The sequence below is a fragment of the Dicentrarchus labrax genome, unplaced genomic scaffold, assembly GCF_905237075.1.
Source record: "Dicentrarchus labrax unplaced genomic scaffold, dlabrax2021, whole genome shotgun sequence".
Taxonomy (NCBI): Eukaryota; Metazoa; Chordata; class Actinopteri; family Moronidae; genus Dicentrarchus; species Dicentrarchus labrax.
Genome location: NW_026136875.1, coordinates 1519274 through 1547247, shown reverse-complemented (window position 1 = coordinate 1547247; position 27974 = coordinate 1519274). Strand labels below are relative to the sequence as shown.

At 37.6% G+C, this 27974-nt stretch overlaps 4 protein-coding genes and 2 pseudogenes across 5 annotated transcripts; all 6 read left to right on the top strand.

Moving 5' to 3' along the window:
• Positions 1–119: 119 nt before the first annotated feature.
• On the top strand, positions 120–1615 carry LOC127360467 (olfactory receptor 146-like). The gene is made up of 2 exons (XM_051394904.1): positions 120–169; positions 341–1615. Exon 2 carries the CDS (start codon positions 345–347, stop codon positions 1281–1283), a length of 939 nt encoding a protein of 312 aa, XP_051250864.1. The 5' UTR covers positions 120–169; positions 341–344; the 3' UTR covers positions 1284–1615.
• Positions 1616–12017: 10402 nt separating this feature from the next.
• LOC127360377 (putative olfactory receptor 13C6) lies at positions 12018–13256 on the top strand. Its single transcript, XM_051394770.1, has 2 exons — positions 12018–12103; positions 12560–13256. The coding sequence occupies exon 2, from the start codon at positions 12564–12566 to the stop codon at positions 13254–13256; it is 693 nt and encodes a 230-aa protein (XP_051250730.1). The 5' UTR covers positions 12018–12103; positions 12560–12563.
• A 438-nt stretch (positions 13257–13694) lies between these two features.
• LOC127360464 (olfactory receptor 146-like) lies at positions 13695–15139 on the top strand. Its single transcript, XM_051394903.1, has 2 exons — positions 13695–13819; positions 14116–15139. The coding sequence occupies exon 2, from the start codon at positions 14120–14122 to the stop codon at positions 15062–15064; it is 945 nt and encodes a 314-aa protein (XP_051250863.1). The 5' UTR covers positions 13695–13819; positions 14116–14119; the 3' UTR covers positions 15065–15139.
• Positions 15140–17393: 2254 nt separating this feature from the next.
• On the top strand, positions 17394–18697 carry LOC127360466 (olfactory receptor 146-like; annotated as a pseudogene).
• Positions 18698–20401: 1704 nt separating this feature from the next.
• Positions 20402–22172, top strand: LOC127360465 (olfactory receptor 146-like; annotated as a pseudogene).
• A 2336-nt stretch (positions 22173–24508) lies between these two features.
• Positions 24509–26779, top strand: LOC127360453 (olfactory receptor 146-like). Of its 2 annotated transcripts, none has more exons than XM_051394887.1 (2): positions 24509–24776; positions 25758–26779. In XM_051394887.1, the coding sequence occupies exon 2, from the start codon at positions 25762–25764 to the stop codon at positions 26704–26706; it is 945 nt and encodes a 314-aa protein (XP_051250847.1). In that variant the 5' UTR covers positions 24509–24776; positions 25758–25761; the 3' UTR covers positions 26707–26779. The 2 variants fall into 2 exon arrangements, with proteins under 2 accessions (XP_051250847.1, XP_051250846.1); XM_051394886.1 differs by lacking the exon at positions 24509–24776 and adding an exon at positions 24791–25596.
• Positions 26780–27974: the final 1195 nt, after the last annotated feature.

The following is a 27974-nucleotide window of genomic DNA, read 5'->3' as shown; positions in this document are numbered from 1 at the left end:
AACGATTTCTTAACCTTGCATCACACATTATCTGAGGTAATGATAGTTGATTCCCAGATGATAACATTGTGTCTATAAAACCTTTTTACAGAGATCCTGGTAGGTGCTGGTAGATATTATCAGCAGTGAGTGGGAAAGGAAGCGAAGCTGAAACGAGCCACTTAAGGAGGTATTACTGATCTGAAAGCAACTGTTCCTTGAATTTTCATGACTCATTCGATAATTTATTAATCAAAACCTATGTCAAGAAATTTATGTCACTAATAAGACTAGATACAATCTATGATATCAAGTTTACGAGGACATTACTTATGACATTAATATAATTTTGTTCTTTCAGGTTGATGGAAAACTTCAACTACACTTACAACAGCTTCACACTCCAACTTGAGGGGATAGATGTCTCTGAGGAGTCTCTGTACCCTGTCTTTCTCTTCTTCCTCTTCTCCTACCTGTTTATAATGGTTGCAAATGTGGGTATTGCTGTTCTGGTTTTCATTGACAAGAACCTCCACCAGCCTATGTATCTTCTTTTTTGCAACCTGCCCTTCAATGATATTCTTGGAAACTCTATCATGGTTCCTCGTTTGCTTTCAGATATTTTGCTGCCTCCATCTGAGCGCCTCATCAGTTATTATGAATGTGTTGTTCAAGCTTTTACCACACACATGTTTGGTACCACCAGTCACACAGTGCTCATGATTATGGCCTTTGACAGATATGTGGCCATTTGCAATCCCCTGCGCTATTCTTCCATAATGACCAACAAAATGGTGATCAAGTTGACAGTTTCTGCCTGGGGAGTGGCCTTCATTTTGGTCGGGATTCTACTCGGTCTGACCATACGGCTGAACCGATGCAGGACTATGATCACAAACCCTTTCTGTGACAATGCCTCCTTGTTTAAGCTCTCCTGTGAGAATGTGTTCATTAATAATGTCTATGGCCTCACTTTCACTGTAGTCCTGTTCACAGGTTCTATAGGCAGCATGGTTTTCACCTATACTAAGATTACAGTGGTCTGTTTGACCAGTAACAACAAGTCTTTAAACAGTAAAGCCTTGAAGACCTGCAGCACCCACCTGGTTGTGTATCTGATCATGGTGTTTAGTGGAATGTCTATCATTACTCTTCATCGTTTCCCCCAGTACTCAGACTTCAGAAAACTCTGCAACATTTTATTTCATATCATCCCTGGCAGCCTCAACCCCATTATTTATGGTGTGCAGTCCAAGGAGATACGAAATTTGTTGTCCAAGTCCAAGAAAGTTTTGCCATCATAATTAAGGGAATTTCCACGTTCTTTTTCTGAATTTTCAATAACTACACAGAATATGAAATAATCAAACTACCTTAGCCTCTTCCATAAGTGTATAAGCACTCATTATGATCACTTGCTATGTTACAGCTCAGTAATAAGTGTTAATCTTTGACATCTATTTTATATGGACAATACATATGTGAGGAACTTGTAATATCTAAATAAAAGGTTACTTTCTGCTGTCATAGTTACAGCAGTAGTTATCCTGGAAACACAGTTGGTAATTTTTAAATAATAACCATAAGTTGTGTTTAAATAAAAAGAAATAAAAAAATACACAAACAGATAAACAAATGGTTCATCTTTCATTTTTTTCAAAAAAAAAAATCACTGGATGTATTTTATCCCAAAATATAAGTGATATTTCAGCCCCTAAGTTGTGTGTTATAAAGCAGACATTTGGGATGGGGATGGTATATGTTTGTAACTGAAAACGCCTTCAGACAAGAAAAGGTGCACTGAAGATGGAGGTACTCAGAAAAAGTAAGGCCAGTCCAGTATACTGTGAAAAAAAAATTTGCTTGTTCAACTTAAAATAATTTGTAACCTGGCTGCCTTAGAATTTTAAGTTGGACAACAATTTAAGGCTTAAATTGTTGAGTTTGGCAAACTAAGTAACTTAAGTTGTTTAAACATATATCTGAGTTTCTTAAACTTAGAATAAATAGTTGGGGTGACAAAGGGGAAGCTGTCAAATTAGTCCCATCAGCTTTAGATTTTAAGTTTAATCAAGTTTTTTTTGTGATACCAACAAGATATTTCAAGTTGTACAAACCTAAATCCTAGTTTAGACAACATAAAATGACCAGTAAAACCAACAAACTTGGAACGATATCTTGAGTTGTACAAACTAAGCATGTTGTACAATTAACTTAGAATTTCTTTTTTGTGTAAACATAGTAATAAAACTTCTAAACTAAGCATTTGGCTGAATTAGCTTATTTTTTTAAGGCAGCCAGGTTACTTTTTCCAGGAATAGTTCATCTAAGTTGCAATATTAAGTTCATTAAAAAAAAATTGGACTGCATCTTTTTCCCACACAACTTAAATCTATAGTACGACATAAAAACTATTCTTCAACATAAAAGACCATTCAGAATGCCATTTTATTGAATTTCAAAACTGGGTGGCCTTTTTGGTATTACTACCATGAGGCAATGCAGAATTATGAATGTGTCACATATTTAACATGTTTAGCTGTTAACATTTACATAATAAAACTATAAAATCTTAATATTACCATTCAATATTATACCATGCAAGAATTTTCATAGTTTGAAGGTAGGTGTGAAACAAAAGTAAATTGCTTTGAAAAAAAATTGCTTGTGCAATTTAACTGCAATTCAAGTAGATCTTGAGTATGTCTTGATTGAACAAATACTACATACGTAATACAACAGACAATATTGCACATTTTACAACAAGTATACAGACCTTTTTCTTTTGTGTTGACTCTTCTTAACATGTGATGGAGCTGGCCAACTTGTCACTACACTTGCCCTTTAAGCAGTTTGTTTCGAATGCCATTAACTTTGGGCGAACAGTTGCCACTTCCGATGCCCATGAAAACTTTCTGTATGAGGTCGAAAGTGTATTTCAGTCCTTTGAGGTAGTCTATGTTGAGGCAATAAAGCAGACCCATCATTATTGCGAAGGCATTAGTAACATCTCTTAGATGGTGCAGAATGATGTGCTCCTCCAGGACAACAGCAACATCAACAGCCTCTTTTGCCAGCAACTCCTGCTTGCTTCCACTTTCCTCTGAAACAATGAGAAGCCCAATGTCCACTCCTTTTGTGACCTCCTCTTCTGAACTGCCAGGCTAAAGCACATAATAAAGATAAGTCAGAAAGAGAAAGAAGCATATACCATCAATTTACCAATTCACTATTTCAGTTTGGCAAATGTGTATAAATGTATACATTTATTTGTATAATGTATTTAGTCGAGATAATTTTAACAGGAAAAAAACATGGAGTCTCAGGTCTGTGATTTTTTATGTTGTAGATATAAAAGCCTCACTTTAAGACATTTTCAGGTGATTATACACTAATGAAAACATACTTATGAATATTATAATTAATTTCTGCCATATTCTGTAAATAGAGTCCCTTAAATGTTATAAGGAGTTTGGTCTAGACCTGCTCTATTTGAAAAGTGTCCTGAGATAACTTCTGTTATGAATTGGCGCTATACAAATAAAAATTGAATTGAATTGAATTGAATTAAATCTGACATACCTTTAACATTTGTAGATATCAATGTTTGTTGTTGTTTTTCACCATAATTAGAGTTTCCAATGCCAATGAAATTAATTCACACACCTCGCAGACACAGACAAAACTTGAAGGATCCTCCTTCAGGCAGTATCGAAGTCAAAGCAAAGCAACTGCTCTTCTCTTCTGATTTGAAGTCTCATAGCACAACAACAACAAAAGAAGAAAAATTGTAATCAAGCATGCCCATGTCAATTCTGAGAACACTGGGGTTGCTGCTGTGTCACTTAACAACAAATTAAACTTTGGTTTAGAACAGATTTACAATCTGGTACATGCAAAATGGGACATGGCTGCTCTGTCAAAATGACACTTTAAGATGTTTAACTGTTTACATGACATTGTAGCATTATAAAGCCTCATATGTCATAACACAATGTAGTAAAAATCTTTACTGTCCTTACTTGTATGTCAACGGGCTGAAGCAGAGTACGCAGGTCTGCACTGGTGCTACTTCGCTCTGTACATTTTGAGCAGGCTCGGGACATATTCGTCCAGTCCATCAAAGAAAGACCTGTGGAGTTCAGTCGAAACCAGTCGCATAAACTGTGCACTGATCTGTAAGGACAAAAACAATTATTAGTCTTATCAGTGGTTTCCTTACAACATAAAATACATTGAGAGCAAAGAGGTCAGCGTTGGTTCTCACAGGCCAAAAACTCTAGCAAATCCTGATTAGTTTAAAAAAATATTTAAAATAATATTTCACTTTCACACACTTTTCACTGACTTATGTAGCAGGATGTGGGATAAAATCAAAAAGACTTCATCTTTACACTACTGGACAACTGAATCAGCTTAATGATTAAGAATTGGACATACATTTTGTACTGTAAACTCATTCAACCATACCAGGCTGCAAAAAAATGATGTGCACTGTCTAGCTATAACATGGCTCATGACTTATTTAGCTACTTGCAAAAAATAATTTTCTGTTCTTAAAATCACACACTACGGGGGTGAGATGTTAAATGCTAATGGGAAAATGCTGAATGGAATCAATAAAAAAGTTAATAAAAAAAAAAATCACACACTACGGAAGCCCTAAGAGGTCATGCATTCATACATTTTATTTCCTCCGTTTTCTTGTGATTAGGAGTTCATTTCATTAGTTTTCTCGAGATAACGGGATAATTGTCCAGCGATCTTGGGATAATAAGACTTTGCTTTTCTGGCGTTATACTTTACTGCTTGGCTGCCAGACTTTGAAACACTGTAGCCTTTTATTTAAGTGTGTATTGCAACAAACTGTACATTTCTTTCTAACTTAAGTCCTACTGCTAACCTGCTCTGTTGCTTCACCATACACACACATTCACTCCGAACTCTCAGGTCTATTATATCAGATTTTTTAATATACAAGATCTTGAAGTAATTATCTTGTTATTTTAGGAAAACAAAGTCAAATTAACTTGTTATCATGAGAAAACGGAGGAAATAAAATGTATGAATGCATGACCGATTTGGATAATATGCTTTAAGGAAACAGACGTTGGAGAGAGAGACGGGTTTCCAACCGATGGCCCTGCTGTTCGGCTGTGTTCGGCTGTGTTCGGCCGTGTCCTGTCCTGCTGTGCTGTGTATTCTTCCTTGTGACTTCGCTACCGTGCCATTGCCCGCGTGTGTGTTTGGATTGACTGTCATCGCCATTGCCATTACCATCGTGAGACTCTCATCCCCCATTCCCATTCTACCCCTACTAACTAAACCCCTGGATTTGTGAGTACTAACAAACACATGCACGTGCTTTTATTTTGTGCTCAGCTCTGAGTGAAGCGGCCATTATAGTTTTCAGGCCCCACCGCACACAAGCTTCAATAAACAGGCCTGCAATGGGTTAAAATCTCATTTAAAGTGTGTTTCATATGAATGTGTGTGGGCCCACAGGTAACCTATTGACTTTTAAGTTGGTGTAAATTAAAGAATACTGTTTTGAAGGTAATTTAAAGATTCTGAGAAGGATTAAATATTATTTGTTTTAAATTATATAAAACAAAAGGTTTTCTTTTGAAAGGTAGTGTTTTGCTTGTAAAGTATTAAAAAGGTACTGAAGGTATTTTATTTCAAGAGTATCTAACAAAAAGCGTTTTTCTTTTTAAGTTAAAGAAAAGGTGTGAAACCAAAAAAAAACTGAACTTTATTTTGAAAATCTCTTTATGTACATTTGGGTAATTCTGTGCAATTTCATTTTATTATTTTATTTTATACTAAAAATACATTCAACGCATTTTATTTTGTGAATAAATACCTGTGAAGGGATTATTGCATTTAAAGAACAGTTGTGGTGGTCATTATTAAAATAGCAAGCTTTATTAAGGGTACACATTCTTAAAGTAACATAATAAAAAGTTTTATTTTTCCTACAACGAGCCCAGGCCCAGTCTCATTGTATTAACCACTCTAGCTTTATTTTTTAACTATATGGGACTTGGGTTACACAGGTTTAGTTTGAAAATCCAGTGTAACATTTATCTAATTTATCTATCTAACAATACTTAACCAAGCAATAAACAAGCATTTTGATAAATACAAGCAGGCTAAAAGTGTGTTCTTTTGTTTTGTTATTTTTTTGGCCTTTTCATGCCTTTATTAGATAGGGACAGCCAAAGATAGACAGGAAAGGTGGGTAGAGAGAGAGGGGATGACACGCAGCAAAGGGCCGCAGGTCGGATCCTCTGCAGGAACTCCCTAAAAGTGTGTTCTTACCTTGATCCTCCTCCTCCTGATCTGAAAAGGAGGTTTATTGTGGCACATGGAGGTGTATAGCCCTTGTTGGCTGTGTGAGGTTGCACACGCACTTTTGCAGGGGCCACACGTACATAAGTTGAGTCAACTAAGAAATGCATGTTGCCTGAACGACTCTGATTGAACTGATTAGTTGGGCGCAGAAAAACTTGATATTTCAAGTACCCCACACATTTTGGTTGAACTGACTTAAGGAAATGAGCTGAGGTAACTAAAACCTCATATCCTTTTTTACAGTGTAGAGCTGGAAAATCAAAAGATTGTGTCTTTAAACTCCAAGGTTTGAAGAATGTCAATACATTTACTGATTGTCAACAAATGCCTGTTGATGTTGTTAGTCCTCATTCTTAATGAGCCATTCTGGGGGAGGGTCATAACATAATTTGGGGGCTCGTCCAAGATTTGAACCTAGGCTATGACCCTCCAAAGGAAGTCTGTGCTCTGTCAAATAATTAATGACAGCATCTACCGTCTGAAGAACCTGGGTCCACTTTGCCACTGTCAGCTGTTAATAACTGATCCTTTCCTGCTGTGATCAGATCAAATAGAGCCAGTGTTTTGTTTGTCTTATCTGGGCTACTGTAGAAACATGGTGATTCAACATGGCAGCCTCCATGGAATGAATGAACATTTGGTTTTTGTGTCTGTTAAATTACATGACCCATCCCTCATGGGATTATTCAGACACATTAACTAACAACAAAGCAACCATTACGACATGTTAGACCACCGCCATCTGACAGCAAAATACATAAACAACAACGAAAAATAAACATAAACCTTTCACAAATAACTTTCCCACAATAAAAATACAACAAATGCTCAAACATACAAACACAGCTCCCATAAGCCCAAGACAAAATACCCAAATTCAAACTACACAAAAACATCTGCATCCGATAGTGCCAGCCATTACATATTTGATCCAGTTTAAAAAACCAATAGTCAAGTCAAGTTCACCCTCTTCACCTCAGACTTCAACTACCACCTTCAGAAATGTTATGATGACTCAGCAATAGTTGGCTGCATTGAAAAGGGTGATGAGAATGAATACAGGACTGTTGTGGGCAACTTTGTTACTTGGAGTGAGCTGGTCACTCTGACGACCGTGGCAGAGAGGAGGATGCTGTCCAGGCTTCAGTCCATCTTGGACAATGTCTCTCACCCTCTCTACGACACACTGGCCCAGCAGAGGAGCACCTTCAGCAGAAGACTCCTCTCACCCAGATGCACCACAGAGCGCCACAGGAAATCATTCCTGCCTGTGGTCATCAATCTCTGCAACGCCTCCCTCAGAGAGTCAGACACCCCCTCTCTACAATCATTTTTTGCACTTTTTGCACATTATTACTGTACATTTGATCTTTTATATATATATATATATAGTTATATATTAGAGCTGTCAATCGATTAAAAAAAACAACTAATTAATCACACAAATTTCTGTAATTAACCCTTTAGGCGCCGGGTTTTATTTTTAAAAATACTAGATTTTGACATCTAAATTTCAGGAGGCTCTGGCTTGAAAGTGGTTTGAGTTAGAGACATATTGAGAATGACCTAAAATTTATCTAGGGAGTCAATTTTTCCATCTAATTTGCATATTATGACGTCATATAGCGACGGCCATATTGGATTATATAATTTCCATGAAATACCTGATATTTCATGGAACTTATTTCATCAGATTCACCCCCACCATCTATTTGTTATGTTGTCCACATATCAAATGAACAGGTAAAAGTAAATTGTAAGCCAGCAGTCGTAAACTAGAACCATTACTACCACAAAACTCATGTAAACAGTAGGCGTTTTTTATGATTTTTTACCCAGCACCACCCGTCCTATTGGAGGACACTTTTTCTTTTCTTTTTTATTCTCTTCTTCATTATTATTATTATTATTATTATTATTATTATCATTATAATATGATAATAATAATAATAATAATAACAGTAGGCGTCTTTTAGCTGCAGAGGCCTAATCTGATCTATCCAGATAAAAGTTTGTAGTATTTGTAGAGTGTGGAACCTCTCATTGCAAGGCACAGTACAGAGACAATATGAACAATATTGAGACCCCACCACATAGCCTAACAAATGGACAGGTACACATCCGCATCGGATGGCTGCACCACTGCCGCGCATGGACGCACCGTGCCCGGCGCGGTAGAAAGAGTGAACACTAACGCTGGTCCCAGCGCTATTCTCACCACCCCCGCTACTTCTACCACATCCATTAGCTCCCTTACTGATACTACGAGTTTGTGTAGTACTCCCACCTATGTTGGGCAAAGGGTCGTGTGTTTGTGCTTGTGTATTTTCCTCTCTACACTCAATTGGGAGAAAACAGCTGTTTGATTCAGTAACGCAATTTTGCGACTTTGGCGATTAATTTATCAATAAATTAATTGCATTTTTGTACTTAAGACTGAAGCTTATAATTAATATTTATTTATGTAAAATCATCAAATTAATGTAGAATAAAAACAGAGAGTATATTTAAAATCAAAAACAATTTTAATGGCTTACGGTGCACATATGCACAGTACAAATACCACAAAGAATGAGGAAAGATACTGTTGAAAGTTCATTGAAAATTTTTCATTCCACAGATATAATTTACTTAGTCCTTCTTCACACTCAGCCAGTTACTGAGGCAGACCTGTTTGTTTACATTATCAGGGGACAAAGAAGCTCGCTTCTTTTGAATGATGTGGCCTGACAGTGAGAACAACCTCTCACAAGGCGCTGTGGTTGCAGGGGTTGACAGGTACTTGCGTGCAATGGGTGCCAGCCTGGCATGTGCTCCCTCTCTCTTTGACCACCATTGTAGTGGACACCCCTCTATGTCCATTTTTGGCTCTGCTTTGTAGCGATCCAGACAATGCTCTATGGACTCCTCCTCGTTATCTGTATCTGAATCAGAAGAACCCAGCAAGATGGACGTCCTCCTCTTCTTTGGTGACGGCTCCTCTGTTGTCCCAGCAGGTCTCTCATCATCAGGTCACATACTGAAGCCCACACCTCACTCCTTTCATCTTTTGGAAGGCACTTAAGGCCTTTAAACCTAGGGTCAAGGGCAGTAGTGATCTTCAGCCATTTGAGGTTGGTGCTATCCTTCCGTTGAGCTAGGTCTGTGGTAAAGGCCTTCTTGAACCTCATAACCAACCAACATAAACTGGATCATCGTCTGAGGGCTCCATAACTCTGAACAAGTGGCGTAAGGCTGGCAAGACCACTGAACAGGAGACATACTGCTCTCCCCCCAGCAGTTCAGTCACATATCTGGAATGGAAAGCACAAGGTGTTTCAGTAAATCTTTACACAGAGAACCAGTGCACGCACAGACACACAGGTGAAAAAGAGAGGGAGAGAGAACAACAACATACACACACACACACAGAAGATGGAGAGGGAGAGGGGGAGAGAGAGAGAGAGAGAGAAAGAACAGCACACACATACACACACACACACACACACACACACACAGGTGAAAGAGAGAGGGAGAGAGAGAAAACAACATACACACACAAGATGGGGAGAGGAGAGAGAGAGAGAGAGAGCACACACGTGAAGGGAGAGGGAGAGAGAGAAAACGGTACACATATACTGTACACAGAGAAAGAAAGAGAGGGAGGAGAAACAAGAAATAAATAACTTACCTGCAAGGTTCAAGTAGTTCCTCCAGCTTTTTCAGTTTGGCAAGCTCCTGGTCAGTCAACATGGCAACCTTGCTCTTTTGTTGCGCCAGGGTAGTGGTCAGTGGAGATTTGTTTCTCTGGATCCTCTTTACCATCTCCAGCGTAGAATTCCATCTTGTTGCAACGTCCTGAGCAAGTGATTCTTGCTAGATGGACTATGCTTAAAGTGCCCGACAATCTTGCAACATTTGGCCAGAACACTTTCAAATCCACTGTCTTTAAGTGAGACTGTGACCGTTCTTTGCAGACAGTGGGCCATGCAAAGCAGGTGTTCAAATGGAAGTAGCCTCGCGGCAGCAACCATGTTGCGAGCACTGTCAGTGCCGGGTGTCCTCAACTTTTCCTTGATTTTCCCATTCGTTTGCAATATCCAGAAAATGGTTAGCACATGCCTCGGCATAATGTCGGGCCTTTTACTCACAGTAAGTGCAAAAGACTACAGAGTCCAGTCTTGATCAATGAAATGCGCTGTGATGCCCAAATAATTATCGTTGTTGACAGACATCCAGTGGTCACCTATGAGAGCGATGTGCTTTGCTTACTCAAGCATGTTCGTCCGCTGTGACCTCTCATCCTCATACAATGTGTGTATTCTTGACACAATGGTTACTCCTGAGGGTAAATTATAAGAGGTATCTCCCGATGCAACACAAATTACTTCTCTCAGTCCATCATCCTCTACTGTGCTAACTGGGCGGCAGTTTTTAACTATCCAAGTAACCAAGGAATTTGTTAATTTTTCACTTACAGGTTTCGTTATTCGCCCATGAGTGCCACACTCCTGTAGTGTAGACTGGCGAGGTCCCGTGGAGTTAATTTCAGCAGGGGCTTTGAGGTGATATGCTAAAGACGTGTTACTTCTGTGGTAATTAAATTCGGCTTTGCAAACTGTGTACATCGCCTTGGTTTTGTCCAACGAGCCGTCGGGCAACTTTTTAAAAAGAAACTTTCCCCCTAAAAGTCCGACCTTATCCATCTTTCCATAGACTCTCCTTTAGTTAAGATAGATGTTTGCCTGGTTTGCCCCCGCACGTGACCAAAAGTTATGGGTCAGCCGCCACTGGAAGTAAACAAAACCACGTTAATTGCGTTAATTGTTTTTAATGCATTAAATGTTTAAAAATAATTGCCAAAATTAACATGTTAACTTTGACAGCACTATTATATATATATATATATATATTTAGGGACCGAGCCAGCGATGCAATGTCCACTCTCCAATAAACTTCATATATTCTGTAACAGTCTCGCCCTGAACACGTCCTCATAACTTCATTGACGTGGTCCAATCTCAATGAAACTTCACGTGTGTTATAACAGTCCCGCCCTGAACTTGTCTACATGACAATATTAAGACATAGTGATAGTGCCACCTACTGTCAACAGGAAGTAAGTGCTGCGTGGCGATTTTGAGCTGATTTACGTGAAATTTAGTGTTTTGGTCTGTACGTGTAACGATAGCACGTGACGTGGCTGCAGCACGCCCCGAGTTGCGTGGAGTGCGAGGTCCCGCCCAATGCTGCTTGCAGCTTTAATTATGTTTAGATTTTGTCCTTAATATATGTTGTTTGTATATCTGGAGTTGTTTGTATAATATATGCTTTTTATATATCTGGAGTTTGTAACAAAAATAATTTCCCCCTGGGATTATTAAAGTATTTCTGATTCTTATTCTGATTCTGATAACTTAAAAGGACAATATAAAATTAAATGATTTCACCTCATTTAGCTCACAATACTTTTTCGTCTTCTGTCAGACCTCTGTACCTTCCTGTTTCTATGTGTAGTAGTAATATACCACATCTTAACTGTGCATAAAGTGATCGCTGACTTTTCGGCAAATTACATGTAACATATTTTTCACATGGAAAGCGGTCCTGACTGTTGCATCACACATTATTTTACGTACTAATACTTGATTCCCCTGAAGATAAAATCAAGTCTATAAAACGTTGCAACAGAGGAGATCTTCATTGGAGCTGGTGGATTTTACCAGCAATGAGCTGGAGACACAAGACAGAGAAGCCAAGAGATTGAAACCAGAGACGCTCAGAGTAGGTATTACTGACGTCTGATCAAAATCAAAACATATGTTAAGAACATTTATCTCTTAAGTCTTCATTGTTTAACTTTAATGATTTGTGAAATCTCCTAGAATGATACTTTTGTGATTGTCAGAGAGGAAATTTAGGTTTCACAGTAAAAGAAAAAAGAGAAAAACAGGTGGGGGTTGCTACACACATAGAAATATTTATACACAATAAAATGTAATTTACCAAAACCAAAAATTGATCTCCGATCAATGCATTTTACTCAACAATTTCTGATCAAAGTCAAAATGTATGTATAGAATCAGAATCAGAATCATGTTTATTGCCAAGTAGGTTTTTACACCTTTGAGGAATGTGACTTGGTGCATTGGTGCATAAAATATACAAATATACAAATAACTTACATTATCAGTGATGCCTAAATTGTCAGGGTTTAAGTTTACAGGATCTTTTGTTCTTTCAGATTGATGGAAAACTACACCTACAATAGCTTCACGTTACAGCTGGAGGGGTTCGATGTTTCGAAGGGTTCTACTTACCCCATGTTTCTTTTTCTCCTTTTCTCCTACTTGTTTATAAGTTTTGCAAATGTGGCTATTGCTGTTCTGGTTTTCATAGACAAAAGCCTCCACCAGCCTATGTATCTCCTATTTTGCAACCTGTCAGTGAATGATATACTTGGAAACTCTATCATGGTTCCCCGTTTGCTTATAGACATGTTGCGGCCTCCCTCTGAGCGTCTCATCAGTTATTATGAATGTGTGGTTCAAGCTTTCACCACACACATGTTCAGTACCACTGCTCACACTGTGCTCATGATTATGGCCTTTGACAGATATGTGGCCATTTGTAATCCCTTGCGCTATTCTTCCATAATGACCAACAAAATGCTGATGAAGCTAACAGTTTCTGCCTGGGGAGTGGCTTTCGTTTTGGTCGGGATTCTACTCGGCCTGACCCTACGACTGAACCGTTGTCGGACTTTTATAAAAAGCCCTTACTGTGACAATGCTGCACTGTTTAAGCTCTCCTGTGAGAGTGTGTTAATTAATAACGTTTATGGCCTCACTTTTACTGTATTTTTATTTTTTTACTATTATATTATATTCAAAAGGATAATATCTACCAATTGGGATGCCCGTCTTGGTCAAGAGCATTAGAAAAAAGGGAGTACAGGAAAGATTTTTGAGTTAACAATAGCTCAACATAAGGAAAATATGATGAAGTCAGCAGTCGGTCAAGTGTTGGTGTCGGATGCAAAGAAACTACTTAAAACTACCTGTTACATGAAAATGAAGACAACCAAACAAACAAAAGTTGTGAGGTTAAAAATCCTAATATATGGATGTATGGATGGATCACAAAGTCTGTACTATCTTTCATAACAATAAAACTAAAATGTATGTGGCCTTTGAATGTGCCCTGGAAGACACAGTTTGGTTATTCTGTCCTCTATCATTTAATGACATTAAATTAAAAATGAATTGTGTATCCCTTTAAGATTGCATCACCAGTAATATTCACACAGCTTGTTGACAGTTGCTATGGTCATCATAATCTCTTAATTTTGCATCACACTTCACCTGTGGTAATGATCACTCATTCCTTTAAAGGTAAAATCATGTCTATAAAAAAATGCAATAGAGGAGATCTTGATTGGAGGAAGTGGTGAGCAGTACGTGGGAGACACAAGTTAGAGAAGGCAGATTGAAACCAGAGACAGGTATAAGTGAGCTAAGAGACTATTTCATTTTTTACATATTTGGCCTCAGTTTTCTTGCAATGTATGATTTTTTTTTTCTTCAGCTTTCATTGTTTTACTTTAGTGATTTGTGGAACACCAGAGATAACACCAGAGATTGAGAGGGATTCAATTTAGCTTTCACAGTATATATAGCTATAAAGAAATTCCTACAATCTGGGGAAAGTTGAATATTTCAGTTAATGACTTTCTCAGAAATTGGTCTCTTATGCTTGGTTTTGATGCATGGATGCATTAACATAATTTTGTTCTTTCAGGTTGATGGAAAACTACACCTACAACAGCTTCACACTCCAGTTGGAGGGGTTAAATGTCTCCATGGAGTCTGTCTATCCTGTCTTTCTCTTTTTATTTTTCTCCTACCTGTTTATAATTGTTTCAAATGTGGGCATTGCTGTTCTGGTTTTTATTGACAAGAACCTTCACCAACCTATGTATCTCCTTTTTTGCAATCTGCCACTGAGTGACATCATTGGAAATTCTATCTTAGTGCCCCGTTTGCTAGTAGACTTGTTGCAACCTCCGTCTGAGCGTCTCATCAGTTATTATGAATGTGTGGTTCAAGCTTTCACCACACACATGTTTGGTACCACTGCTCACACAGTTCTTATGATTATGGCCTTTGACAGATATGTGGCCATTTGCAATCCCCTGCGCTATTCTTCCATAATGACCAACAAAATGGTGATCAAGCTGACAGTTTCTGCCTGGGGAGTGGCCTTTGTTTTGGTCGGGATTCTACTTGGTCTGACCATACGGCTGAACCGATGCAGGACTATGATCTTGAATCCATACTGTGACAATGCCTCCTTGTTTAAGCTCTCCTGTGAGAATGTGTTCATTAATAATGTCTATGGCCTCACTTTCACTGTAGTCCTGTTCACAGGTTCTATAGGCTGCATGGTTCTCACCTATACTAAGATTACAGTGGTCTGTCTAACCAGTAAGAACAAGTCTTTAAACAGTAAAGCCTTAAAGACCTGCAGCACTCATTTGGTTGTGTATCTGATCATGGTGTTCAATGGAATGTCTATCATTACTCTTCATCGCTTCCCCCAGTACTCAGACTTCAGAAAATTCTGTACCATTTTGTTTCATATCATCCCTGGCAGCCTCAACCCCATTATTTATGGCCTGCAGTCCAAAGAGATAAAGAAGTTCTTTTCAAAACTGTTCAGGTCCAAGAATGTTTTGCCATCATTATGAGGTCAATTTTCAAGATCTGTTGTGTATATGTATCAATACAAATAATATACAATGTTTACCATGAGTGCCGCATTACATGTTCTTGTTTTTGTCTTTTGTTGATGTATAGACCCCTATTATTGTCATTCTATGATTACAGATATAAATATCAAGGTAATAGGCGGTAATATATTGTTAGAAAAAGGTAATACCATGTTAATTACAGATATAATAACATAGTAATATCTTGGCATTGACAATGAAAGTACCGGTAATGGAGTTTAATTTATGTAATATGGTAATAATAATAGGGCAGAAAATCTCAGTAATGGCACATTTATATTGGGTAACAATAGGCAGCTCAAAATCATGTTCCATCAGAAAAGTATTCTCTCAATAATAATGTGGACATATTGTATGATTTAATTACAGAGAAACAGTGGGCTGTTCAGGTCTACTTTACAAAGAAGCAAGCCTCCTGGAGCTTTTTAGAAAATATTTACTTTCTCTTCGGCTTAACAGCTAAGCGTTACCACAGTGATATCAGAAACAACCTATGGCGCCTGCCTAGGACATTTTAGTGTTTTACAGATATTTTTTGAGACTCTGGAAAAAAATGGACGTCTTGTCACCTTATCCAAATCATATGTAATTAGCAACCTTTTGAAAAACAATTTCAATTTTAATAGAAAAGTAAAACATTTGTTTTATAGGTGTCACAATAGTGACCTGTGGGATGACTTTAATACTAAATTAACATATTTCTCCTACGCAATCATCCAAATTCGTACATATTTACACATATATAACACATTTAAACCCTATCACTGTCAGTACCCTCCATTTCCACTAGAATGTGATAGAGCACCCTAGTGTGACTATTTTTCACATCAAACACCTTTAAATAATATAAATGCTCACCAGAGGAGGTAGAACTCAATAAGAAGTAAGGATAGTCTTGGGGACGAAACTCAGAAGTTCCGGTACTTAGGAACCAGCGAGTACCGACCCATTTCAGGCCCTGAGCATAAAACAGAGCAGTCAACAAAATGTTTAGAACCACCGCAACCATGAGAGCTCCTTGAGCATACAGTCATTACATTCAGACAAATAAACACACGGACACACAGACACGACCAAACGCATGATCCCCTACAGGCTTATAGTTGGTGGAGATACGCATATGTTCATTGTGTTTTTAAGTTTTATGTCAATTTACTTGTTTTGTTAATTGTAGAAAATAACTTTGACATAATTCCTCCACCAACTTTTTATACCGGTTGATGCTTTTTGCAGGTTCATGGGGGGCTGGAGCCCACTCTAGGTCACTTTAGGTGAGAGGCAAAGTGTGCAGTGGACAGGTTGTCTATCACAGGCTGACATTTTTCCTGAAAGTTGGCCCAAGCAAAAAACTCATGCACACATGGATGTGCAGCTCAATGTGAAGGAAATGCTGAATACATTATTAGTGAGAGGAATACAGAATTGACTGGTGGCCTGCTTCAATAATGGCCTCTTTAAAGCAGCAAAAGCAGAAGGGAGCATAGAGGCTGCTGTGAAGTACCATGACGTCCCCAAACATAAATGCAAAGCACCCTAAATATTAATATAGATCAACCAAGATGTATAACATAGATAACAATATAAAGTGTTGACCTATTTTGTTATTTACTGCAGCTTTTAGAGTGTTTGCACTCATTTACTCAAATGGATAACTTCTACACTCAAAATACTACCACAGAAAATATTGTGAGACATGATTGCATGCATTTGTTTAGTTTAGTTTATTATATTAATCAAATAGACAGTACAGACCTCTGACCTGTGTCTACAGCACTATAACAATAGTATAATTATTTACCTTTATTAGTATCATCTCAACTTTATTTTCTTAATATAGCACATTTTATACAAACATGCAGCCCAAAGTGCTGAATGAAATAAACAGTACAGACCTCTGACCTTTATACAGCAATCACACAATAAGCAAAAAATACATTAAAGAAATAAGACAAACCTTTTTCAGATATATTGACAAAAGTTAAAAGCACAAGAAATTCCAAACGGAGCATTTTCTTATTCCAATCATTATATGAACTTTTACATTGCTGCTGACTTTTAGAATTATTTATATTGTAACAACCACTTTGTGAAAGTGAATGTAGATCCAAATAAAGAATTAAGTTACGGTGGAATTGAGGGTATAACAAAAGAGAAACTTTTTCCTGTCTCAGAGAGCAACAAGTTGTATATTTTTGCTTGTTGACAGCTGTGATGGCCATTCATTCTTATTGTTGCATCATACATTGTCCAAGGTAATGATCATTGAATTCCCTAAAGTTAAGTCTATAAAACATTGAAACAGAGATCATCTTGTGAGTGCTTGTGGGCATAACCAGCAGGGAACCGGAAGAAACAAAAAAGGGACAACAGAGTGAAACAGCATTTAATGCAGGTATTACTACTTATCTACTTGTTTCTCTCTTGATTTCTGATCAGATAAAAAACACAATTTTCAAATTTTTGGCTTTGATTGTTAGAACAATGATTTGCAACAGAGGAAAAAGAAAGGGATAGATTAAGAGACACGGTCTATAACATTTAGTTCTAGGTGTCTTTAGCAAATGATCTCTGACACCTAAAATTATCTAGACATTAGTGACTTTAACATCATTGTTTTCTACATTTAGGGGGATGGAAAACTACACCTACAACAGCTTCACACTGCAGTTGGAGGGGTTAAATGTCTCTAAGGAGTCTGTCTACCCTGTATTTCTCTTCTTCTTTTTCTCCTACCTCTTCATAATGGTTACAAATGTGGGTATTGCTGTTCTGGTTTTCATTGACAAGAACCTCCACCAGCCTATGTATCTTCTTTTTGCAACCTGCCCTTTAATGATATTCTTGGAAACTCTATCATGGTTCCCCGTTTGCTTGTAGACATGTTGCGGCCTCCATCTGAGCGCCTCATCAGTTATTATGAATGTGTTGTTCAAGCTTTCACCTCACACATGTTTGGTACCACCAGTCACACAGTGCTCATGATTATGGCCTTTGACAGATATGTGGCCATTTGTAATCCCCTGCGCTATGCTTCCATAATGACCAACAAAATGGTGATCAAGCTGACAGTTTCTGCCTGGGGAGTGGCCTTCATTTTGGTCGGGATTCTACTCGGTCTGACCATACGGCTGAACCGATGCAGGACTATGATCATGAATCCTTACTGTGACAATGCCTCACTTTTTATGCTCTCCTGTGAGAATGTGTTCATTAATAACGTCTATGGCCTCACTTTCACTGTAGTCCTGTTCACAGCTTCTATCGGCAGCATGGTTCTCACCTATACTAAGATAACAGTAGTCTGTCTGACCAGTAAGAACAAGTCTTTAAACAGTAAAGCCTTGAAGACCTGCAGCACTCATTTGGTTGTTTATCTGATCATGGTGTTTAGTGGAATGTCACTCATTGCTCTGCATCGCTTCCCCCAGTACTCAGACTTCAGAAAACTCTGCAGCATTTTGTTTCATATCATCCCTGGCAGCCTCAACCCCATTATTTATGGTGTGCAGTCCAAAGAGATACGCAAATTCTTGTCAAAGTTGTTTGAGCCCAAGAAAATTTCCCCATCATAATAAAGACAATTACAAAGGGTTTTTTGTAAGTTAATCAGTACAAATAACATGAAATGTGAACTAAGATAGTTCTACTGTGCACTTGTTTGTCCCTTTTAAATATGAGTTTACAGGCAACCAATGACAGTCTCTCTTTACATTACAGCTTGATGATAAAAAAGGTAATAAGGGATAATATCTACCAATTGCTATGTCCGTCTTGGTCAAGAGCATAATACAAATGCTCACCAGAGGAGGTGGTACTCAAGAAAAGGTAAGGATAGTCTTGGGGACGAAATTTAGTAGTTCTGGTACTTAGTAACCATCGTGTACCGACACATTTCAGGCACTGAGCATAAAACAGAGCAGTCAACAAAATGTTTTAAAACATTTTGAACCACCACAACCATGAGAGGTCCTTGAGCATACAGTCATAAATGTGCACAAAACATATGATGATAATGGATCCTGTAGTATGCAAGATTAGCTTCAGACAAATACACACACGGACACACAGACACGACCAAACGCATGATCCCCTACAGGCTTATAGCTGGTGGAGATACGCATGTGTTCATTGTGTTTTTAAGTTTTATGTCAATTTACTTGTTTTGTTAATTGTAGAAAATAACTTTGACATAATTCCTCCACCAACTTTTTATACCGGTTGATGCTTTTTGCAGGTTCATGGGGGGCTGGAGCCCACTCTAGGTCACTTTAGGTGAGAGGCAAAGTGTGCAGTGGACAGGTTGTCTATCACAGGCTGACATTTTTCCTGAAAGTTGGCCCAAGCAAAAAACTCATGCACACATGGATGTGCAGCTCAATGTGAAGGAAATGCTGAATACATTATTAGTGAGAGGAATACAGAATTGACTGGTGGCCTGCTTCAATAATGGCCTCTTTAAAGCAGCAAAAGCAGAAGGGAGCATAGAGGCTGCTGTGAAGTACCATGACGTCCCCAAACATAAATGCAAAGCACCCTAAATATTAATATTGATCAACCAAGATGTATAACATAGATAACAATATAAAGTGTTGACCTATTTTGTTATTTACTGCAGCTTTTAGAGTGTTTGCACTCATTTACTCAAATGGATAACTTCTACACTCAAAATACTACCACAGAAAATATTGTGAGACATGATTGCATGCATTTGTTTAGTTTAGTTTATTATATTAATCAAATAGACAGTACAGACCTCTGACCTGTGTCTACAGCACTATAACAATAGTATAATTATTTACCTTTATTAGTATCATCTCAACTTTATTTTCTTAATATAGCACATTTTATACAAACATGCAGCCCAAAGTGCTGAATGAAATAAACAGTACAGACCTCTGACCTTTATACAGCAATCACACAATAAGCAAAAAATACATTAAAGGAATAAGACAAACCTTTTTCAGATATATTGACAAAAGTTAAAAGCACAAGAAATTCCAAACGGAGCATTTTCTTATTCCAATCATTATATGAACTTTTACATTGCTGCTGACTTTTAGAATTATTTATATTGTAACAACCACTTTGTGAAAGTGAATGTAGATCCAAATAAAGAATTAAGTTACGGTGGAATTGAGGGTATAACAAAAGAGAAACTTTTTCCTGTCTCAGAGAGCAACAAGTTGTATATTTTTGCTTGTTGACAGCTGTGATGGCCATTCATTCTTATTGTTGCATCATACATTGTCCAAGGTAATGATCATTGAATTCCCTAAAGTTAAGTCTATAAAACATTGAAACAGAGATCATCTTGTGAGTGCTTGTGGGCATAACCAGCAGGGAAACGGAAGAAACAAAAAAGGGACAACAGAGTGAAACAGCATTTAATGCAGGTATTACTACTTATCTACTTGTTTCTCTCATGATTTCTGATCAGATGAAAAACACAATTTTCAAATTTTTGGCTTTGATTGTTAGAACAATGATTTGCAACAGAGGAAAAAGAAAGGGATAGATTAAGAGACACGGTCTATAACATTTAGTTCTAGGTGTCTTTAGCAAATGATCTCTGACACCTAAAATTATCTAGACATTAGTGACTTTAACATCATTGTTTTCTTCATTTAGGGGGATGGAAAACTACACCTACAACAGCTTCACACTGCAGTTGGAGGGGTTAAATGTCTCTAAGGAGTCTGTCTACCCTGTATTTCTCTTCTTCTTTTTCTCCTACCTCTTCATAATGGTTACAAATGTGGGTATTGCTGTTCTGGTTTTCATTGACAAGAACCTCCACCAGCCTATGTATCTTCTTTTTTGCAACCTGCCCTTTAATGATATTCTTGGAAACTCTATCATGGTTCCCCGTTTGCTTGTAGACATGTTGCGGCCTCCATCTGAGCGCCTCATCAGTTATTATGAATGTGTTGTTCAAGCTTTCACCTCACACATGTTTGGTACCACCAGTCACACAGTGCTCATGATTATGGCCTTTGACAGATATGTGGCCATTTGTAATCCCCCTGCGCTATGCTTCCATAATGACCAACAAAATGGTGATCAAGTTGACAGTTTCTGCCTGGGGAGTGGCCTTCATTTTGGTCGGGATTCTACTCGGTCTGACCATACGGCTGAACCGATGCAGGACTATGATCATGAATCCTTACTGTGACAATGCCTCACTTTTTATGCTCTCCTGTGAGAATGTGTTCATTAATAACGTCTATGGCCTCACTTTCACTGTAGTCCTGTTCACAGCTTCTATCGGCAGCATGGTTCTCACCTATACTAAGATAACAGTAGTCTGTCTGACCAGTAAGAACAAGTCTTTAAACAGTAAAGCCTTGAAGACCTGCAGCACTCATTTGGTTGTTTATCTGATCATGGTGTTTAGTGGAATGTCACTCATTGCTCTGCATCGCTTCCCCCAGTACTCAGACTTCAGAAAACTCTGCAGCATTTTGTTTCATATCATCCCTGGCAGCCTCAACCCCATTATTTATGGTGTGCAGTCCAAAGAGATACGCAAATTCTTGTCGAAGTTGTTTGAGCCCAAGAAAATTTCCCCATCATAATAAAGACAATTACAAAGGGTTTTTTGTAAGTTAATCAGTACAAATAACATGAAATGTGAACTAAGATAGTTCTACTGTGCACTTGTTTGTCCCTTTTAAATATGAGTTTACAGGCAACCAATGACAGTCTCTCTTTACATTACAGCTTGATGATAAAAAAGGTAATAAAGGATAATATCTACCAATTGCTATGTCCGTCTTGGTCAAGAGCATAAGCAAGAAGGCAGTACATTAAAGATTCTTGTATTAATGATAACTCAACATAAGGAAAAAATGATGTGTGAAGTCAGCAGTCGGTGAAGTGTTGGTGTTGGATGCAAAGAAACTAGCTAAAACTACCTGTAACATGAAAATGAAGACAACCAAACCCAACAAACAAAAGTTGTGAGGTTAAAAATCCTAATATATGGATGTAACAGGATCACAAAGTCTGTACTATCTTTCATAACAATAAAAGTAAAATGTAAGTGGCCTTTGAATGTGCCCTGGAAGACACAGTTTGGTTATTCTGTCTTCTATCATTTAATGACATTGGGTGAATTATGATGTAAAGGGAAATCAAAGTCCAGATGAAATGAAAAACGATTTTTCATCCCTTCAAGATTGCATCCCCTGTCATATTTTACCCCAATTTAATACTGTATGCCACAAATGTACAAAAACTCAATTTCACTGTATTTTTATATCCAAATCCAATCATTTTGTGGTTTTGTGTTATTGTGACGTGTTCTTACGTAAGCATGAACTTATAATATCATGACATCCACGCATTAATCTTTCAGCAATACAGACCGAAGATTCATTCGTTCATTAGCTAGCTAGCAACAGCATGGCTTTCTGCCAAAGCACAGTGTTTCTGGGAGCTGGAGCTCACTGATTACTGTGTAAAAGTACAACTAACAAAACTCTATCAGTGATTTTGGTGAAACTGGATCACATTTTATGGAGAAAATTGTTTCTGGTTTTCCCTCTGATGTCCTCTGGCTGCTCTGCCTCAACTGCGACCGAACACAGCTTTCAAGACAGACTGAGACCAGTTTGACGACAGCAGTACCAAGCTGATTTATGGAGTCTCAAGATAGACTGCTAAAATGCCAGAAGAAGCTAACTATCGCAAACAGTAATAGATGCTTTAGCTTTCACAGTATATATAGCTATAACAATATCAAACACCTTTAAATAATACAAATGCTCACCAGAGGAGGTGGTACTCAAGAAAAGGTAAGGATAGTCTTGGGGACAAAATTTAGTAGTTCTGGTACTTAGTAACCATCGTGTACCGACACATTTCAGGCACTGAGCATAAAACAGAGCAGTCAACAAAATGTTTTAAAACATTTTGAACCACCACAACCATGAGAGGTCCTTGAGCATACAGTCATAAATGTGCACAAAACATATGATGATAATGGATCCTGTAGTATGCAAGATTAGCTTCAGACAAATACACACACGGACACACAGACACGACCAAACGCATGATCCCCTACAGGCTTATAGCTGGTGGAGATACGCATATGTTCATTGTGTTTTTAAGTTTTATGTCAATTTACTTGTTTTGTTAATTGTAGAAAATAACTTTGACATAATTCCTCCACCAACTTTTTATACCGGTTGATGCTTTTTGCAGGTTCATGGGGGGCTGGAGCCCACTCTAGGTCACTTTAGGTGAGAGGCAAAGTGTGCAGTGGACAGGTTGTCTATCACAGGCTGACATTTTTCCTGAAAGTTGGCCCAAGCAAAAAACTCATGCACACATGGATGTGCAGCTCAATGTGAAGGAAATGCTGAATACATTATTAGTGAGAGGAATACAGAATTGACTGGTGGCCTGCTTCAATAATGGCCTCTTTAAAGCAGCAAAAGCAGAAGGGAGCATAGAGGCTGCTGTGAAGTACCATGACGTCCCCAAACATAAATGCAAAGCACCCTAAATATTAATATAGATCAACCAAGATGTATAACATAGATAACAATAAAAAGTGTTGACCTATTTTGTTATTTACTGCAGCTTTTAGAGTGTTTGCACTCATTTACTCAAATGGATAACTTCTACACTCAAAATACTACCACAGAAAATATTGTGAGACATGATTGCATGCGTTTGTTTAGTTTAGTTTATTTACCTGCACAAGTAACAAAAAAACAACCAAAACTAAAATATTTGCATTTCCACACTCAGGAAATGCAAATATGCACGTGATTGCTGTGTCTGCTGCCCGCGCTGCTTGCAGCAACAGCTTCTGAAAGAATGCCAGCACGTAGCGGTCATAACTGAATACTGTGTTCAAGAGTTATGGCAGGGTTTAATTAATGGCCACAAGGTGGAGATATTGTTGTAAGAATTACATGAAATGTTACACAGACTTGCAATTTGGCTTTGTGTACAACATTCCTAAATTTGGTTGCAATCCATTATTGTTAACATTATATTAATCAAATAGACAGTACAGACCTCTGACCTGTATCTATAGCACTATAACAATAGTATAATTATTTACCTTTATTAGAATCAACTCAACTTTATTTTCTTAATATAGCACATTTTATACAAACATGCAGCCCAAAGTGCTGAATGAAATAAACAGTACAGACCTCTGACCTTTATACAGCAATCACACAATAAGCAAAAAATACATTAAAGAAATAAGACAAACCTTTTTCAGATATATTGACAAAAGTTAAAAGCACAAGAAATTCCAAACGGAGCATTTTCTTATTCCAATCATTATATGAACTTTTACATTGCTGCTGACTTTTAGAATTATTTATATTGTAACAACCACTTTGTGAAAGTGAATGTAGATCCAAATAAAGAATTAAGTTACGGTGGAATTGAGGGTATAACAAAAGAGAAACTTTTTCCTGTCTCAGAGAGCAACAAGTTGTATATTTTTGCTTGTTGACAGCTGTGATGGCCATTCATTCTTATTGTTGCATCATACATTGTCCAAGGTAATGATCATTGAAATCCCTAAAGTTAAGTCTATAAAACATTGAAACAGAGATCATCTTGTGAGTGCTTGTGGGCATAACCAGCAGGGAACTGGAAGAAACAAAAAAGGGACAACAGAGTGAAACAGCATTTAACACAGGTATTACTACTTATCTGCTTGTTTCTCTCATGATTTCTGATCAGATGAAAAACACAATTTTCACATTTCTGGCTTTGATTGTTAGAACAATGATTTGCAACAGAGGAAAAAAAAAGGGATAGATTAAGAGACACGGTCTATAACATTTAGTTCTAGGTGTCTTTAGCAAATGATCTCTGACAACTAAAATTATCTAGACATTAGTGACTTTAACATCATTGTTTTCTTCATTTACATACAAGTTAAATACATTAAAGGAATAAAACAAACCTTTTTCAGATATATTGACAAAAGTTAAAAGCACAAGAAATTCCAAATGGATCAGTGTATATTTTCCATGACATTGTAGCTAATAACCTACTTCTATCCTTGCAGACTTTGAACGTTAGGATTATGGTTAGTGAAATCTTGACAAACAAATTGGAATGACAGTTGCCCCTTATATTGCCTTATTTATTACATTTTATTGAATGTTTGACAGTGTTGACAAAAAGTGGGGACAACTTTAAACCCTCATGAAACATGCACAATTTGGTATAAGAATGATTCAATTATACTGATGGGGATAACTGTTAAATACATTCCATTATTAATCCCACATAACATCTAGGTTGGAAAATATTTTCATTTTCAAAGCTAATAGTAGTTACAATTGCTGGATGACACTTCCCATTAGCCATTATGATTTCATAATGTTCCATCTTAAGTCATCTTTTAACAATGACTCAGCCCACTGACAATAAAACTGGCTATATAACACTGCAACAAAGACACAATACGAGAAAGACTAAATGCTGATGAATCAGAGGACTCAAAGCAGGTATTACTGAACAACAGTCTTTCTCTAGTCTTTAGTCTTTTGTTGAACTACATAGTCTGGTAAATGCATAAGCTTTATGTTGTTTTTGGTGATTTGTTTGATATTATAATTAGTAATATCATTGAGCATATGTGCATCGTGATCTCTCTTTGTTATTGCAGGTTGATGGAAAACTACACATTCAACAGCTTTACACTCAAGCTGGAGGGGTTAAATATCTCTAAGGGCTCTGTCTACCCGGTGTTCCTCTTCTTTTTATTTTCCTACATTTTAATAATGTTCATGAATGCTGGCATTGCATTTCTGGTTTTCATTGACAAGAACCTCCACCAGCCTATGTATCTTCTTTTTTGCAACCTGCCAGTCAATGATATACTTGGAAATTCGATCATGGTTCCTCGTTTGCTTTCAGATATGTTGCGGCCTCCCTCTGAGCTCCTCATCAGTTATCATGAATGTGTGGTTCAAGCTTTCACCACACACATGTTTGGTGCCACTGCTCACACAGTGCTCATGATTATGGCCTTTGACAGATATGTGGCCATTTGTAATCCCCTGCGCTATTCTTCCATAATGACCAACAAAATGGTGATCAAGCTGACAGTTTCTGCCTGGGGAGTGGCCTTCATTTTGGTCGGGATTCTACTCGGTCTGACCATACGGCTGAACCGATGCAGGACTATGATCATGAATCCTTACTGTGACAATGCCTCCTTGTTTAAGCTCTCCTGTGAGAATGTGTTCATTAATAATGTCTATGGCCTCACTTTCACTGTAGTCCTGTTCACAGGTTCTATAGGCAGCATGGTTCTCACCTATACTAAGATTACAGTGGTCTGTCTGACCAGTAAGAACAAGTCTTTAAACAGTAAAGCCTTGAAGACCTGCAGCACTCACCTGGTTGTGTATCTGATCATGCTGATGAGTGGATTTACTGTCATTTTTCTGCATCGCTTCCCCCAGTACTCAGACTACAGGAAACTTTCTGCCATTCTTTTTCATATCGTCCCTTGCAGCCTAAACCCCATTATTTATGGGGTGCAGTCAGCAGAAATCTGCAGATCATTGTCAAAATTATTGCGATACAAACCAGTATGGCCATTATTCTGAGCTTTAAAGTTTGTGTGTAAACTTGCAAACATTAACAGAATGTAAAACATCATTAAATGGAAAGTAAACAGCTTTATTGTATTTCACATTGTGTTAATTCATACTGCACTGTTTTAAGTAACATTTGTGAATCGTGACTGGATTGTTTTGTTTTGTTTAAGCTTATGAATTCTACTCTCTGAAGCTTAACAGTGCCATTTTTATCTGCATTCAGATGAGAAATCATAATCTTATCTCTTTCAAAAATGTTCTGTTTTTATTTGTTTTTCTCCATGTTATGATATTAATGCAATATTCATCACATACATTATACTGTTGTTTGTAATACTTTGTCAAAGGTTTATTCAGTTCTTCTTTCTCCTGCTGCTATTTTACATTTCCAGTATATCCCAGTTTCAGTGATACAGTGGCATAGAGCCTTGGGTGGAGATCATATTTGGTTCTCTGTCGCAACAGCAACAAGATTTCAAATAATTTATTTTAGGAAGAAGAATTAATAATACTGCAATGTTTTTCAAAGTTATATTTAGAGGTAATGTAATGACTAAGACCAATGAAAGGGAGACAATATACAGGTAATATTATCAAGGTTTAACAGAGTAGACAGGCTATATGGAGACAAACCACAGACAATTCCGAAACACCAGTGATGTGAAATGTGAGAGAAAATGCCAACAAAAGAATCTGCCAACACTAACGTGACCACCGTACATTGTCTCTAGTGGAAATAAGATTACAATCTGGAGCAGTTTTTGATTACTTGCAGCACCTATTGGCTGGTTAAGAGGAGTAACGAGTCAGCAGTCAATGGCAGTATGAACATTGACTGAATTGGACCAACAAAGGTGCCAGTACCCTAATCAAGCACAACACTAAACACAACATCTTTATCCTTTTTAACAACAACATTTTCATTTACTGAGTATAAAACAGAGCCATTAACAAGAAAAAAAAAGTGAATCACTGCAACCATAGAAGGTCCTTGAGCATACAGTCATAAATGTGCACAAACATATAATTAAAGGATAATGGGGTACACACAGAGACACAACCAAACTCATGATCCCCTACTGGCTTATACCTGCTGGAGATACACATATGTTAATTGTGTTTTTAACCTATATGTCAATTAACTTGATTGGTTAATTGTAGAAAATGTCTTCATCCACTCACTCTCTATACCTGTTGTGTTGTGCACAGTGGACACAGGCTAACATTTTTTCCTGAATGTTGGCCCAAACAAAAAACAAGGCTGAATACATTATTTA

Excerpts from the sequence above, each read along its gene's own strand:
- LOC127360377 (XM_051394770.1), top strand. The coding sequence starts at position 12,564 with ATGGAAAACTACACCTACAATAGCTTCACGTTACAGCTGGAGGGGTTC.
- LOC127360464 (XM_051394903.1), top strand. The coding sequence starts at position 14,120 with ATGGAAAACTACACCTACAACAGCTTCACACTCCAGTTGGAGGGGTTA.
- LOC127360467 (XM_051394904.1), top strand. The coding sequence starts at position 345 with ATGGAAAACTTCAACTACACTTACAACAGCTTCACACTCCAACTTGAG.
- LOC127360453 (XM_051394886.1), top strand. The coding sequence starts at position 25,568 with ATGCTGATGAATCAGAGGACTCAAAGCAG. Across the intron at positions 25,597-25,757 it reads AATCAGAGGACTCAAAGCAG|GTTGATGGAAAACTACACAT; the intron begins GTATTACTGAAC and ends TTGTTATTGCAG.